This window comes from Misgurnus anguillicaudatus, chromosome 11 (assembly GCF_027580225.2).
Source record: "Misgurnus anguillicaudatus chromosome 11, ASM2758022v2, whole genome shotgun sequence".
Classification (NCBI taxonomy): Eukaryota; Metazoa; Chordata; class Actinopteri; order Cypriniformes; family Cobitidae; genus Misgurnus; species Misgurnus anguillicaudatus.
Window position 1 is genome coordinate 30,664,699 of NC_073347.2, and position 14,579 is coordinate 30,679,277.

The following is a 14,579-nucleotide window of genomic DNA, read 5'->3' on the forward strand; positions in this document are numbered from 1 at the left end:
CCAGTTTCGTTTTTTTAATGGTCTGACTAGTTGCTAAACTGATCTCTTGAACAAATGCCTCGCCGAATATAACAAGTGTTTTGGTTTCCTAGGTAATCTAGTCGAATATAACAAATGTTTTGGTTTCCTAGGTAATCTATGTGTTGTTTTTTTGCTTGTTATATAAACTACGTTTTAAGAACTTTGTTGTTATTTATTCTTAGCGGAGTTTTCCCGGAAGTTACGTGTTGATCACGAAAGCCGATTGTTTATGTTGTTACTGCTGAAACCGTCTATACAGGAACATATAAAAGGTGTCATCAATGTAAAACACTAGCAAGATAATCACTTAATTTCTCATTTTAGTTTATTTTATTTTAGACACTGAATTAAAAAAATGAAAGTTTATATCTATTGTCTTTCAATTCCCGTTTCGGCCAGAATAGTAAAAGAACCAAAAGCAATTCATTTGTTGTGGAAAAACAATATAAACAGAACAAAACATTTGCACACACAAAAAAAAACACAATAAAAAAATAGGAAAAATGCCTCGAGCATTAAAACAAAAAATATTTACAACACAGAGATCCTCAGTATACAACCGCAAACCTCACCTTTATAACCATAAATCACAATGCAGTAACGATAAAAGAGATGCTTGAAATAAAAGTGATATAAGAATCCTGATATATACAGCACTTCTATATAGGGCTGAATGTTATTACGGGATAAATACTTTTCCGTTCGTTGGAATTTACAAAAAACAACTGATGGTGTTACATTAAAGAGACTCTGGTTACTGAAGTCTTTGCATGTAAGTTACACATTTTTTAAAAATATTTTTGATTTGCATTACAAGTCAATTACAGTCCTTCATGGCAACACAATTGCATGATCAATTACCCATTCTACAGATTTAGGGGGCAAAAGAAAGATAGATCTTGTTTAGAATGATGTAACCATTGAGAAAATATTTACAGACAAATTTAAATAAATAAAAAAGCATCATATACATGCAAAATGAATACAAAGTACAGAAGTACAGACTACAGTAAATGTGTGAGTCAGATTTAGTATTCGTGTTTACTGACAAAACGGTGATGCTGTAGGGTCAAAGGTTTTAAAAACGTCCCTCAGGGGCCTGTCCTTCTTTTCATCTTTGTCCTCCTCGTCCTCCTGTGGAGTCGCACCCGCGGAGCCAGCCGGTCTATTTTGCCGTGGATCCACGTAAGCGGGTCTTATCAGTCCCGCTAGCGCCTGAATGGGCAAGTTGTGCACAGCGGGAGCTGCAGCCCGGACTGGTGAGCAAGGTGATGCTGGCATCATCGTAGGCACTGGAGGATTGAATGAACAGACACTAGTGGTGCCGTTTGAGTCTTCAACTGGACTTTTGTCTTCCCTCTCTACTCCTGTTGCCCGTGATGGTGAACCATGAGGCGGAGAACTCGGGAGCTTTAAAGATGACTTTAGTATACTTGACTTTTTAGGTAGATCTTCACTTTCAGGTTTTGGGGAGAGTAAAGAGTGATTGCGTGGATCGTATAAACTTATGCCCCCTAACAGCGTGGTGGGGCTTTCAAGACCTGCGCCCATGGAAGATGCCAGACGGGGTGCATACGGGGGCAACTTTTCGGATTCATGCTTGGATGATGCAGCGCTGTGTTGGTTTGTGCTTCCACTACCACGATGTAAACGTGGGTCACCGGACCCACTACCAGAGGATGTCTCCTTCATACCAGACAGCTTGGAGTCGAGACTGCCAGATCGGCTAACTCTGGGATCAAGTGTCTTGGAAGTCCGAGGATCAATGGGTTTGTCAGGGTGGTGCCGAGAATCTACAGTCCTACCAGGAGGGCTACCGAATCGTCCAATTCCTTCCTTGAGGCGGGCAGCTGCCAGACGAAGATCAGGCGGGCTCAAAGTCGCAGAGGGAGGGTGGTCTGGTGGGGAGGAAAGGCTACGGTTCAGTTGAGCATCAGCAATTAAAGGTGGAAGAGGCAGGTTTATAGACGGCTCTTGTTTGGGGACCAACAAAGGGATGAGATCCTCGGGGGCCCACACCACAGTCTGAGAAAAGGCAGGACGCTGAAGGAGGATATCTACCCGGATGTGACTGAACTGCTTGATCTGGCACCTGGGATCTCGGAGCATGGCCCCAGGACTCGGTTCCAGCGGGATAAAGGCTGCTCTGTCCCTCAGCTCTCGCTCACCTTCATCATCCTCTTCTCCGGTCGGAGGCTTGTGGGAGGGGTTTGGGTGGCGATGAGAGATGCTTGGGTCCAGAGGTTTAATTTTACGTGGGTCTCTGACAAGCCTGGGGTCCCCGACACTGTCTCCGATGTCCTTTCTTGGGTCCGGGGGGCGCTGACGTGGGTCAGCTTTCACCCGAGGATCGTTTGGCAGAGCTCGTTCCTTTTGCAGTCTGGGGTCCACAGAGCCAGCTGGTGGTACACTGTGCTGCTGCTTCAACATTTCATTCTGCTTCTTTAGAGTATTCAGAATGGCTGTTACGCTGCCACCCTCTTCCTCATCACTGGAGTACCAGTTAGGAGTTTCATCTATAAAACAGGATCCAAAAATAAATGTATACATTTAAACAGAATGATAGTCTTTAATTAGAAATACTCGTCTTTTTTCAAACCTTTTTCTGTGCTGAGAGGTGCACAGCCTTCCCTGCGACAGTCTGAGTCTTGTTTGTTTTGGTTCAGGTGTAAAAGCAAAGCTTTCTGGACAGCTGGCAAGAAGTCTTGCATCCCACTAGACTCAATGTTACACTCCATTTGAGAGTCTTTCATGGGTCCATCATCTACTGCACAGAAAAAATTTAGGTAGCATAGAGAAAAATGAAGCACTACATTCTTATTTTATAAATATCAACTAAAAAAAAACAAATTTGAAAGTTAAATGAAATCTCCATCTTACCTCCTTGAGCCAGAGATTGACTGCTGAACAAATTCTTGAAGAACTCTGAGGGCATCTGGCCTATGTTTTGGAAAGGCATATTCATCTGCGTGTCAGGCACAGGTTGAAACGGCGCCCCCTGTTGGTTCATGGGGGGATGGTTCATGTGCTGCATGTTGCCATGGAATGAAGGGGGCTGCCCTTGGTGTCCTGGCATAGGTGGGCTCTGACAAAAGCCATGAGGTGGTGGTTGGCCGCTGGGACTCAGTGGGCCTGTGAACATTAGTGGAGGACTTCCTATGGGACCTGGAGGAGGTGGTAGGGAAGGATTTGGGGGAGATGACATCATATTGCAAGACTGCATATCCTCAGGTACACCAGTGAATGGCACAGGACCACCGCTTCCCTGAAATTGCCCAGCAGGGGGTGATGTACTGTTGTAGAAATTAGGCCTGAAATGAAACAAAATATACAGCTTTAAAAAAAAAAATCAAAATTAGGATGTCTAAATTCAAAATATTCGAAATACAGTAGGTGAAAAGTACCCAGATGACCTACTAGTTCTCACTAGAAATCGAAGTGAAATGTGCATTCAATAGACACTTTACTATCCCATTAGGGTGAGTCAATTTTTATGTTTGGGTGAATTATTCCTATAATCACCAATAGTACCTTAGAGCAATCTTCTGTGCCAGGTCCACAGTAGGTTGAACTTTGATCTCAAACAGAGAGGGGATCTTCTTGCCTCCATCTGGGGGGCTTCCAGGCCCAGGAGTGGGTAAAAGTCCTACACCTGGAGGTGGTTTAGGTAGTGGGGCAATTCCGTGTTTCCTCAGATCTTCCAACTCAAGCTCATCCTCATTTACATTCTCCTCATCTGTGTTGAGGATCTAAAACATGCATGTGACAAAATTATGCTTTCAAATCATAAATTATTTGTTTTATTTAACAAAACAAAAAATTTTATTTAACAATTTCTTCTCCTCCATGGTTGTTTAAAGCATGTTCACGACTAAAGTACAGCACATGCATGTTGCCAATGTCTTTTTTTTTCCCCGCTTATTTTAAAAAGCATTACGCAAACATTGTAAACAAGCGAATATATATATATATTTTTTTTAAGAAAATGGTCTCTCGCTAAAGGTTTATCTTATGTGGGGGTGCCTGCTAATAAAAAGTTTGAAAACCCTTAGTGTAGGTTACAGTTATCTGTATGCACGGTGAATGTTAGGTCAGTTTTTACCTTGTCTAAAAGTTCCTTAGTAACATCAGTTAAAGGCTCGTGAGAAAACTTGCAGTTGTCTCCTTGGTAGCACTTTACTCCAGTATGAAAAAACTTGCAGGGATACTCACATACAATCTGGGTCAAGGTCCAAAACGTAGACACAAAACCTTGAATAAATGAACTGTACTTCTGTATCTCACTGTTCATCGCCTAGAGCATTATGTCAGCATTACAAAAAAACACAATGATCAAGTGTCGAACGTATATTAATTATTATATTCAATAAATGTGACCCTGGACCACAAAACCAGTCTTAAATAGCATGGGTATATTTGTTGCAATAGTCAAAAATAAATTGTATGGGTAAAACTATCGATTTTTCTTTTATGCCAAAAATCATTAGGGTATTATTTAAAGATCATGTTCAATGAAGATATTTGGGTCAATGACAATTAAATGTAAAAGGGTTAAAATTTAAAAATAAATTTGCAGATTACTTGCATACATTCTCTTTTTTGAGGACCAAGTCAAAATTTAATTTTGAAATAATATGTGGGGGATAACTGCAAAAATGTGGTGTAACCGGTCTGTGTCAATTGGTGTAACTACTATTTTTTTAATGAAAATATAAATATATTCATAAAAAATGTGGAATAAAATATAATCATCTAGTTTAGTGTAATATGATTTTTTTACATACATTTTTACATAATTTGTCAAAGATTATTTAGAAATCAGCTGTTTTCCGCATATGTCAGGACAAATATTACAAAAACCCATAAAAATTTACATTTAGAAATAACTAATAAAATTATATTTTAAATGTTTTTTTGTTGTTTTTGATTATGATTACATGCCATCAAGTTGGATAAAATATTAAATATTTCTACTTCTTTGGCGGTTACACCATTTGAGATTTTTAGGTCCATTCAGTCTTAACTTTCATAAAATGGTGCAAATGTAATTCTTATTGCATAAAATTAAGATAAATACACTATGTGCATTAAAATATACCTGATGCATGCTTTTAAAACAAGTTTTTAAAAAAGATTTTTCAATTTCTCATCTTGACAAACCGTTTTTGTCACTGACCCATTTAGTAAATTTTCTACCATAAATATATCAAAATGTTAATTTTTGTGAGTTGATGCAGTGCTAAGGACTTTTATTTCCAACTCTAAAGACGATTTTTTGCACCATCAGATTTCAGATTTTGAAATCATTTTATTATCTCAGACAAATATTGTTGTATCCTAACAAACCATACATCAATAGAAAGCTTATGTATTCAGCTTTCAACTGATATATAAATCTCAATTAAACAAATGTACCCTTATGACTGGTTTTGTGGTCTAGGGCAGTGATTCCCAACCGGGGGTACGCGTACCCCAGGGGGTACGTGAAGAGTTTCCAGGGGGTACGCGAGAAGAATTAGATTATGCTTTGATCTCATTTACTTTTAATAAAAATGTCTTTCGTTTGTCCAGTCATTGATATAAGATTGATTTTTGTGAGGAAAGCATTGTAAAAAGGACAACTTAGACCTAAATGTAATTTTAATCTTATTAATATTATTAGCCGTCGTGAGTAAATGCGTTGCATGCTCCAAAACGCAATAGCAATGTCCAACTCAAGAACGATTTGCATGTGATTTACTACAAAGGCGCAAATAAAATACACAGGCACAATGACATAAGCACATTTCCATAATGACCATTGCAATCTACTAAGAGCAGCGCAAATTAGTACAGAAACCTCGGCAGGACATCCCAATGAAAATGCGAACTGCGGAGTGTGAAATTCCAGCTAAGTAAAGGCACCCGGAGGACGCAAGATGAAGGGTTATAAAAGTTTTGAAAAACCTGATTTGACTTCTCCTCGTGACTTCTCCTCCTCTTTTCTTCAGCAAATTAAACATAGTAGGTTTGGAAAACTATATATTTTTATATTTTTAAAAAAGTATGTTCCTCTGGCAAAATGTAATACTCTCCAACTGTTGCTTCTAAAAGGAAAACTTCTACAAATGCATATGCAATAAGGTCGCAAAAATAACACCCTTTCAGAGCGAAATATCTACTGCGTGTAAGATCAGTCGTTTTTTAATGGCAAAATGATGGTTTGCGCAGCTGTTAGTAAATCTGGCCCTTAAAGGGGTCATATGATGATTTTTTTTAAATTTGTAAAATAAGTCTTTGGCGTTCCCAGAGTCCGTATGTGAAGTTTTATCTCAAAACACCCTACAGATAATGAATTATAGCATGTCAAAATTGACATTTTGTAGGCCTGAGGAAGAATGTGCCGTTTTGGGTGTGTCTTTTAAAATGCAAATGAGCTGATTAAATGCAAACACTGATGATGGTGGTTTGTTGAAATAAACATGCTTCATCAGTCAGTGATTTTTACTTTAATGTTTAAAATTAATTAGTTAATTAATATTGCTAATTATTTGTCTTTAAAACATAACCTTGGTTTAGTTTCAATGAAGGGGTACTTGAGCATTACTGATAGGGCTGTGGGGGTTCTTAGGGCTAAAAAGGTTGGGAATCACTGGTCTAGGGTCGCAAATGTACTTTAAGTCACTTTCGATAAAACCATCTACCAAATGCATAAATGTTATGTCTGTGAAGACAGCTTTTCAAAGGATATTGTGCATGTATATACAGTTGTCTCCTTTGGTACAGTATCCCTGGACATAAAACTTGCACAGTTCTTTCTTTTTCTCTGGTACAACATTTTCATGGTCAAACTTGCACTGGTCCCCCTGTAAAACATTGAGAAAAAGATTGTTTAAGCACATGCAAGAACATTAAAGTAACATAATAATCACCAAACATGAGTTTGCATATTTTATAAACACAAAAATGAATGTACCTTGATGCATCTACCCTCAATGAAATATTTACAAATGTGCCTCCCGTTGTGTTCAACCGTGTGTTGATTAATGAATTCCTGGCTCATAATCGGACGCTTCTTCTGAAAACTGGGCTGACCTTTGGACTCCTGTAAGTTACATAAAAGTCAAAACATTACAGATTTGCAGATTTTCCAGTTGATGCACTGTTAAAAGATGAGAATTCTCACGCCGTCTCCTCCGCCCTGCTCTCCTCCTCGACCACGTCCACGGCCCCAATTCTTTCCCTTCTGTTTTTTGTTTTTGTTGGGCATACCGCGTCCCCGGCCCATGGCTCCACGTCCTCTTCCACGCTGACCTCCAACTACAAAGAGAAAAGAGGACATCGCATAAACATTTTAACATAGTCAAAGATTTTGTATGTTGTATGACAAGATTTTGTATGTCATGGTACAAAATGCAGAAAAATGTCAATCAAATTTACATAATTTGTACAGAACTGAACTGGACAGTGTGTACATGATCTATGAAACTATATCTGTCAAATAGAAATATACAAACATACACTGCTGTTGTTGTTGCTGTCTTTGTTGTCCCTTCATGTTTGGTCGCTTGGCCTGGTCTTTAGGTGGCCCCGCTTTGCCATGACCAGACGACTCCTTGGCATGTTTATATTTAGACAGCTGTCCTGAAAAATCATTGTCCTCTTCATCGTAGTCGTATTTTTCTTCACTGTAGTCACTGTATTTCTCAGTATCGTTGTTCTTGTGCTGCGTCGACCTTGGTGGTTTTCCAAGCTCGCTTTCTCGCTAGAGACGTGGGTGGAAGTAAATCGAGTAGAATGACATGATGCTGAAGATAACAGAATTTAAAATCTAGTAGCTGAGCTCTTACTTACCTGCACATGCTCCCCATCATGATCGCGGTACGTCGGTTTGTTCTTCTTGCTCTTAGGTCGGTCTTGACGCTCGTGTTCTGAGTCGTAGCTATCCGAGCTGGAGCCGCTGGATGAAGAGTGATGCTGAAACGGAAACAAGAGAATGGTTTTAAAGGGGTGTTTTACCTTGAACAAGCTTTTTTAGGCAATAAAACATTTTTAGAGAAAAGCAACCAGAGGTTCCCTAACTATTAATTTTGCGACCAGTAATAAGCCAGCTGTGTGCTTGTAATTAAAGTCAGGTGCTGTTTTTTCATACAGCGCAAGCTTAAAATCAAGCATACAACGCGATCTACGCGCTCAAAGACAGGCACTTTTTCTTCATACAACGCGAGCTGCATGTTAATCAGGCACTGCTTCTTCTTACCGTGCAAATAGCGGATCTGCGTTATCATATCTGCGGCCTTTCGGCGGAGTTCTGAAATGGGCTACTTTTAAACTGTTTCTGCAGGTTGATGTTTTTCTGCTGGTTAGAGATGGAAGGATTTGGTTCATTAGTTGTTGGTATTTGGCTTCTGAATAATCATTGGGATGCTTTTGGATTCATTTTGAATGGCCATTGGGCCGGTTTAGTTACGCGGATCTGGCAACCCTGAAGGACAATGACAGAAGCAAAAGCACAAAAGAACGCTGGTTGATAAAGGTTTTATCTTGTCCTTTAATATAAGTGATTTTGTATTAGTTTAAATGTGTTCCCTGTAGACTTATTATGTTTTGTTTATTAATATTTTTACATATTTAAGATGTTTTACTATTTAAAACCTGCACAAACGCTTTTATTTAAGGCTTAAAATATCACAATAAAAAAGATTATATTAGTAAAACTCTAGTAGTGTGTGGCTTTTAACAATTTTAAAAGTAAGCTTCTACATGTGAATACCCTAATTTAGTGCCTTTTTTAGCTATTTTTTAGAGTAAATATTTAGGTTTTTATCCGATTAATCAAAAAAATTATCGCCTGATTAATCATTGCTGCAGCCCTACTTTAGTTTTTAACTTTTGTTGTAATTTTATAAATTACATGTAAGTTTAATTCCAGTATCAAAGTAACTTATCAAAATTATTGTAGACAAGCGACTTTGTGAGACCCATCTTATGCCAATGTGCGAAGCACAGTTTGAAAACCCCTGCTCTACACCGTAGGCTACAGGTCAGTTTTCATTTATACTTCTGCGTCGCCATTCGCGTTGGCGTGCAAGTATAAAATGCATATAAGGAAATGCAACACAGATTTTTTTGACGTAAGGGAGGGATTCTAGCAGACCAAACACAGCACATGCCGACCGACCGTATAGATTAAATGTTTGAAAAGGTGTGTGTTATATTATTATATTAAAACAATAAATCAAAAACGTTTTTACCTTTTGTCGGTCTCGCCGCCTTCTCTTTGATCTTCGCTTATCTTTAATTTTTCTGTGTCTCTTTCGGGAGTGACGATGAGTTTTGTCATCCTTTTCTCTTTCTTTTCCTTTCTCTTTTTCCTTATCACCCTCTTCTGGCTCTTCTTTGATTTCTTTCACCTCTTCTATGCTTATTCCTTCATCATCTATTTCTCCGTCCTCCAATTCTCCATCCTCCCTTTAGGAAAAAAAAACTTTGAGCATTTCATAAATGTTTTAACAAAGCCACACAACAATTTAACCAGAATGCAAGATAAAAGATTATTCAGTCAAGAACAGTGCTCTTAAAACGTTCCATACGAAAACTTCACCTCTCATTTTGGGTGCATTACCCCAAAACACACAGTTATTATTTACTTCAACATAAAGACATTCACACAGATTTGAAATGAAGGAGAGAAATAAATAACTACGGCCTATAGATACAAGACATTTTGTTCATTATGAAGTCATGCAGAAATTAAATAACTAATAAAGAAAAAAATACTATTTTGGGGTAACATACTCGTGGATATTTCCTTTAAATCTTTAATAACTGAACAAACAACTCTTACTAGACTGTTTATGTTTTGTCAGGTCCAAACTTTTAAGGGGCAGATAATAAATTAATCCTGGACAATATGTAGGCCTTAGTTATATTAGGACATTTAAGTAGTTTTTACAAACATCCCTTACAAAAAACAATATTGGTGTGCATCTTGAGACACAAAGGCATTAATATATGTTAAGATATGTCAGTGTGAGGTGTTTTTAAAGGGGTCACAGCGTGAAATCAGACTTTTCCCATGTTTAAGTGCTATAATTGGGTCCCCAGTGCTTCAATCAACCCAAAAAATGTGATACATATCAACCAAGTAAATTAGTTTGGGTAAGCCATTTTCTGCAAGCATGTGAAAAATAAGGTTGTTCAGGTTTTGCCTGTTTTGTGAGGTAGGTAGCAAGGCGAATTACAATAATACCGCCCCCTTTTAGGGCTGGGTATTGTTTAAAATCTTTCGATCCGGTGTCAATTTTGATACCGGTTCCTAGCGATACTTTTTTCAGTACCATATGTTTTAAAATCCATTTAAACATTAACAAAAATACATTAAACACACAACTTTTATTTTTCACCTTAATTAAAACTAATTCTGGTAACACTTCTCACTCAGGGTAACATTATTAATAAAATTGGTTCTGCTTTTTGGATAGGAGTGCGCCAGCAGACACACTTATCAGTTCTTTTTATGAAAATAAGGAAACAAAAATAAAGAAATTAAGAAAATAATTTACACTGCTTTATTTTGTGAAATGTAAAATGGTATTTAGCTGGGACTAACAGTATTTGTGGGTTCATCATAGCTGCAACTTTGACAAAAAGTTAAAATATTTAAATGGGTGACTGAGTTTTACTGGGAAGATTTGTATGCATGTTTGTTTTTTGTAAAAAAATACTCAACTTCATAATTATCAAAATATTAAATACATTTGGGATTTTAAAAATGAGTAGAAAATGCGTTCAATGTTATTTCATTCAAGTAAAATTAGCAAACCAGTTAAATTGAATTTTAGTTTGTTTTAAATAACGAGCCAGGCTTTGGGCTGCGCGTGTGTGTCAAGTTTAAACCATAGACTGTAAAAATAGGTTTAAACGCATCATCCATTTTGGGAGATGAGGGCATAAAGGCTTTGCGATGCGGAGAGACAGGCGCAAGTATTTCATAAGCATTGAGAGACACAAGCTGCGCGCCTGGGTCAAGTTTAAATACCTTGTCGAGACTGTTGTGGGAGACGCGCGCGCAAAGCCTTGCCATGCAGAACCAGGCGCGAGTAAAACCAGCAGAGACACAGACTGGGCACATGCTTTAAATTGAAACCCCTCGTTACTTTAGGAGAAACGCCGTTTTTTTGACGTGTCTTTCACGGAGACAACACGGCCATACTTGCGCTAACTCTCTTGGTAAGACTGTCACAAAGACTTTCTTCTCATATTGCATCCTTTCTACACTTGTGTTGGGTGACTGTGAGCTGAGTATTTTCAGAAATCCTCCCTGTCACGTGGTGGTGGACAGCCAATCGCCGGCGCTTTAGGTCCTTACACGCAAGTACAGGCTCACAGACAAAGCTGCTTTTGGAATCGAAATTTGGCACCGAAAGATTAAAAAAAATTTGATACTCAAAGTATAAGAGTTTTTCATTCGATACCATAAAAGTATCGACGTTCGGTACCCAGCCCTACCCCCTTTATCTGCATTATCCAACCACGGCACTGCCATTTAGTGCAGAGAGAAAGAAAAAATACTTGACAGCACAATTGAGTTTCAATTACAACAAACCACCATCATTGTGATCGGTGTTTGCATTTCATCAGCTCATTTGCATTTTAAAGGACACACCAAAAAACTGTACATTTTTAACATGCTATAATTAATTATCTGTGGGGTATTTTGAGCTAAAACTTCACATACACAGTCTGGGGACGCCAAAGATTTATTTTACATCTTAAAAAATCTCATAATATGACCCCTTTAAATTACGGCAGCTCAATCATGCATTTCAGTGTGGTACTAGAATAAGCCCTGTCAGGGAAACCGCCCCTTAAAGTTGAAATTCAAGTCTGGATTGAATATGTGGACAAAAAACACGTATTTAAAGGGTACATTTTTCCTATAGACCATTCTGCAAGATGTAAACAACACTGGTCCAGAAGCTCTTCATGTTTCAGTTTTTTAACACTACATAAACGTGGAGATACAACTAAGAGAACATAAAACAAAGTGTTTACATCTTGCAAAATGGTCTATTATTACATAACCAATGCTTAAATGGCACAGTATGATGTATTTATTATGGTGTGGAAATGTATAAGGTGATTTGGTGATGGGGTCTTCAGTGTTAAATTGTAAGGGTATAAAATAGAAAAGAAGCAAAGGTCATGCAACATGCAAAATCTGAAGGGCATTATACAAACCAATGGAATCTAGGATTGGGTGATATTTACCTAAATTCATATCTCGGTAATTTTGTGCTGACTGGCGATAAATATTACAGTATTTTCAACAAAACATAATAAATATTTACATGCAAGTCAAAGACTCATGCGAGATGTCAGTCACCATTATTAAAATGGTGAAAATAAAATTCAAAAACAGAGTTTTCTTCTTATAAAGCTGCACAACATTTGAACTGAAAGCTTACATCAGACCTCAGTGTATTGCCATAAAGTAAAATTTGAAAGCACACTGCAAAAAATTATTTTCAAGAAAAAAAAATCTTAGTATTTTAGTCTTGTTTTCAGTAAAAATATCAAAAAGTCTTAAATCAAGTCTTAAGTCTTAAGATCCTTTTTTTTTTTTGATGAGCAAAACGACAAAGAAAATAAGTCTAGTTTTTAGACCAAAAATATCAAATTTAAGTGATTTTGTGCATAAAACAAGCACAAAAATCTGCCAATGGGGTAAGCAAAAATCTTGCAAAAACATTTTTCTTAAACACTAAATTCAAGAAAAATTTGCTTACTCCATTGGCAGGTTTTTTTTGCTGGTTTTATGCACAAAATCACTTAAATTTGATATTTTTGGTCTAAAAACTAGACTTATTTTCTTGGGTCGTTTTGCTCATCAAGAAAAAACATCTTAATTTAGTACTTTTTGATATTTCTACTGAAAACAAGACAAAACACCAAGAATTTTTTTCTTGAAAATCATTTTTTGCATTGCACCTGTCATGGTTTAATCCCCATTGTCTTTTTTGTGCATCTTGATGTTGTCAAGGCCAGCTAAGCTTTTGTGCTAATTCATAACGCATGCTATGCAAGATATTATGGACATAAACCTGTCAACCTTGAGTAGCCAATTTGGTTATCAGTGTCACAGGACATCACACACAGAAATTATCTGATGGGGGGTCTAATAGAATGTCTTTTGCTTAAAAGTCAACATAAAATCTTAATAAATAAAGTATGCATGGGAACAGCAAGAAAACTAGGTGCTGACTTGCTTAATACTGGTGTCAAAAGAATTAGTGCATTATACAAACATTATTGACACACTTTGCTAACCTCAACATTTGGCTACAATGCCACTTCAAACACTGCAACAGTCCTGCCATGAATCCCTACCATTTGACCCTGTCTGTAAAATCCAGGCTAAAGTCTCGATCGTAGTTTGAGATGAAGAAACATCAAAGTATGATTTCACATTGATTTCAATTGATCTTTGAGATGACCTTACTCAGTCAACATTAAAAGATATCAAGGTTATATTTTTTACCAAATGCTGTTTACATTATGTTTGATCATATCAAGAAAAAAAGTAAATCACAAAAAATAACTTTAGCTGGGATTTCACGGTCACGTTTTCCATTCCGTGTGGGCGGAGTTTTACAATGAAACCTAAGTGGGCGGGGCACAACACGCCTCAAGCCTATTTACATATTCAGCAGCTTTGAAACTAATTTTTAACATTACTGTAATAATAAAACCCGCTACAACCTAAGAAAACACAAAATGTCCTTATAAATCGAATGGAGAATTAAATAAAAGTGCAAACGCGTGGGTAGCGATAAAAATGGACGAAGATGAGCAGTGTGGCACTAGGTTTTTCTCTGTAACAAACCGTTAAAATAAAACTGCATGCAGTCAAATAGTTGAATATGAATCACTACTTAGTGAACTGGGGGAAAGGCCTGACCAAGCGAACCGTAAATAAATACGAAACCAAACGTCCTTGACGTTGGAAAAAGAGCCAAGATAAAGGTGAAAAGGAAAAGACATTCACGCACACATGAACCTGCACAGTGAAGCAGATAAGAACATATTTACTCGACCTTTCTTCCCCTGCCAGCTCAGAGTCTGTCATATTTTTGTCAAGTACGGGGCTTGGGGGACTGGAGAAGAGGCTCACAAAAGCCATGATGGTTGCAAACACAACTGGCCCTTCTCCGCAACCAGAGTGAGATGCATCAGTCACTCGTTGGCTGAAGGTTTGGATGTATTGACAGTCTGGAGAAAAAAACTCACGGTTTACGCATCTCAACAACACATGAGACGCTTAACAACAGACATGATATCCTCTGTCATGTTAAACGCTGTCTCAACACAGCTTTGATACCCCGGCTCTGCTTATGTCCCCAGCGGTTTCACAGACGCCCTGGTGCGAAATTGCAGACGGAGAATATTGTGTTTATTTTCGACGCTATGATCGGGTTCTTCCTCAGACATGGCGCTCGTAACACTTCGTGAAAATGGCTGCGAGGATCTTGCACACAAGCACGTGGTCCCTCCTACTTTTTAGATCTGGCCAATCG

General features: G+C 37.8%; 1 protein-coding gene across 2 annotated transcripts; it reads right to left on the reverse strand.

The window, feature by feature from the left end:
• Window positions 1–324: 324 nt before the first annotated feature.
• Window positions 325–14,540, reverse strand: zc3h6 (zinc finger CCCH-type containing 6). Of its 2 annotated transcripts, none has more exons than XM_055171008.2 (12): window positions 14,100–14,540; window positions 9,255–9,471; window positions 7,855–7,977; window positions 7,522–7,765; window positions 7,187–7,320; window positions 6,977–7,105; window positions 6,752–6,866; window positions 4,124–4,233; window positions 3,553–3,770; window positions 2,902–3,332; window positions 2,621–2,785; window positions 325–2,537 (listed from the first exon to the last, which is right to left on the reverse strand). In XM_055171008.2, the coding sequence occupies exons 1-12, from the start codon at window positions 14,183–14,185 to the stop codon at window positions 1,063–1,065; spliced, it is 3,447 nt and encodes a 1,148-aa protein (XP_055026983.2). In that variant the 5' UTR covers window positions 14,186–14,540; the 3' UTR covers window positions 325–1,062. The 2 variants fall into 2 exon arrangements, with proteins under 2 accessions (XP_055026983.2, XP_055026982.2); XM_055171007.2 differs by having other exon boundaries at window positions 2,621–2,788.
• Between the last annotated feature and the right edge of the window lie 39 nt (window positions 14,541–14,579).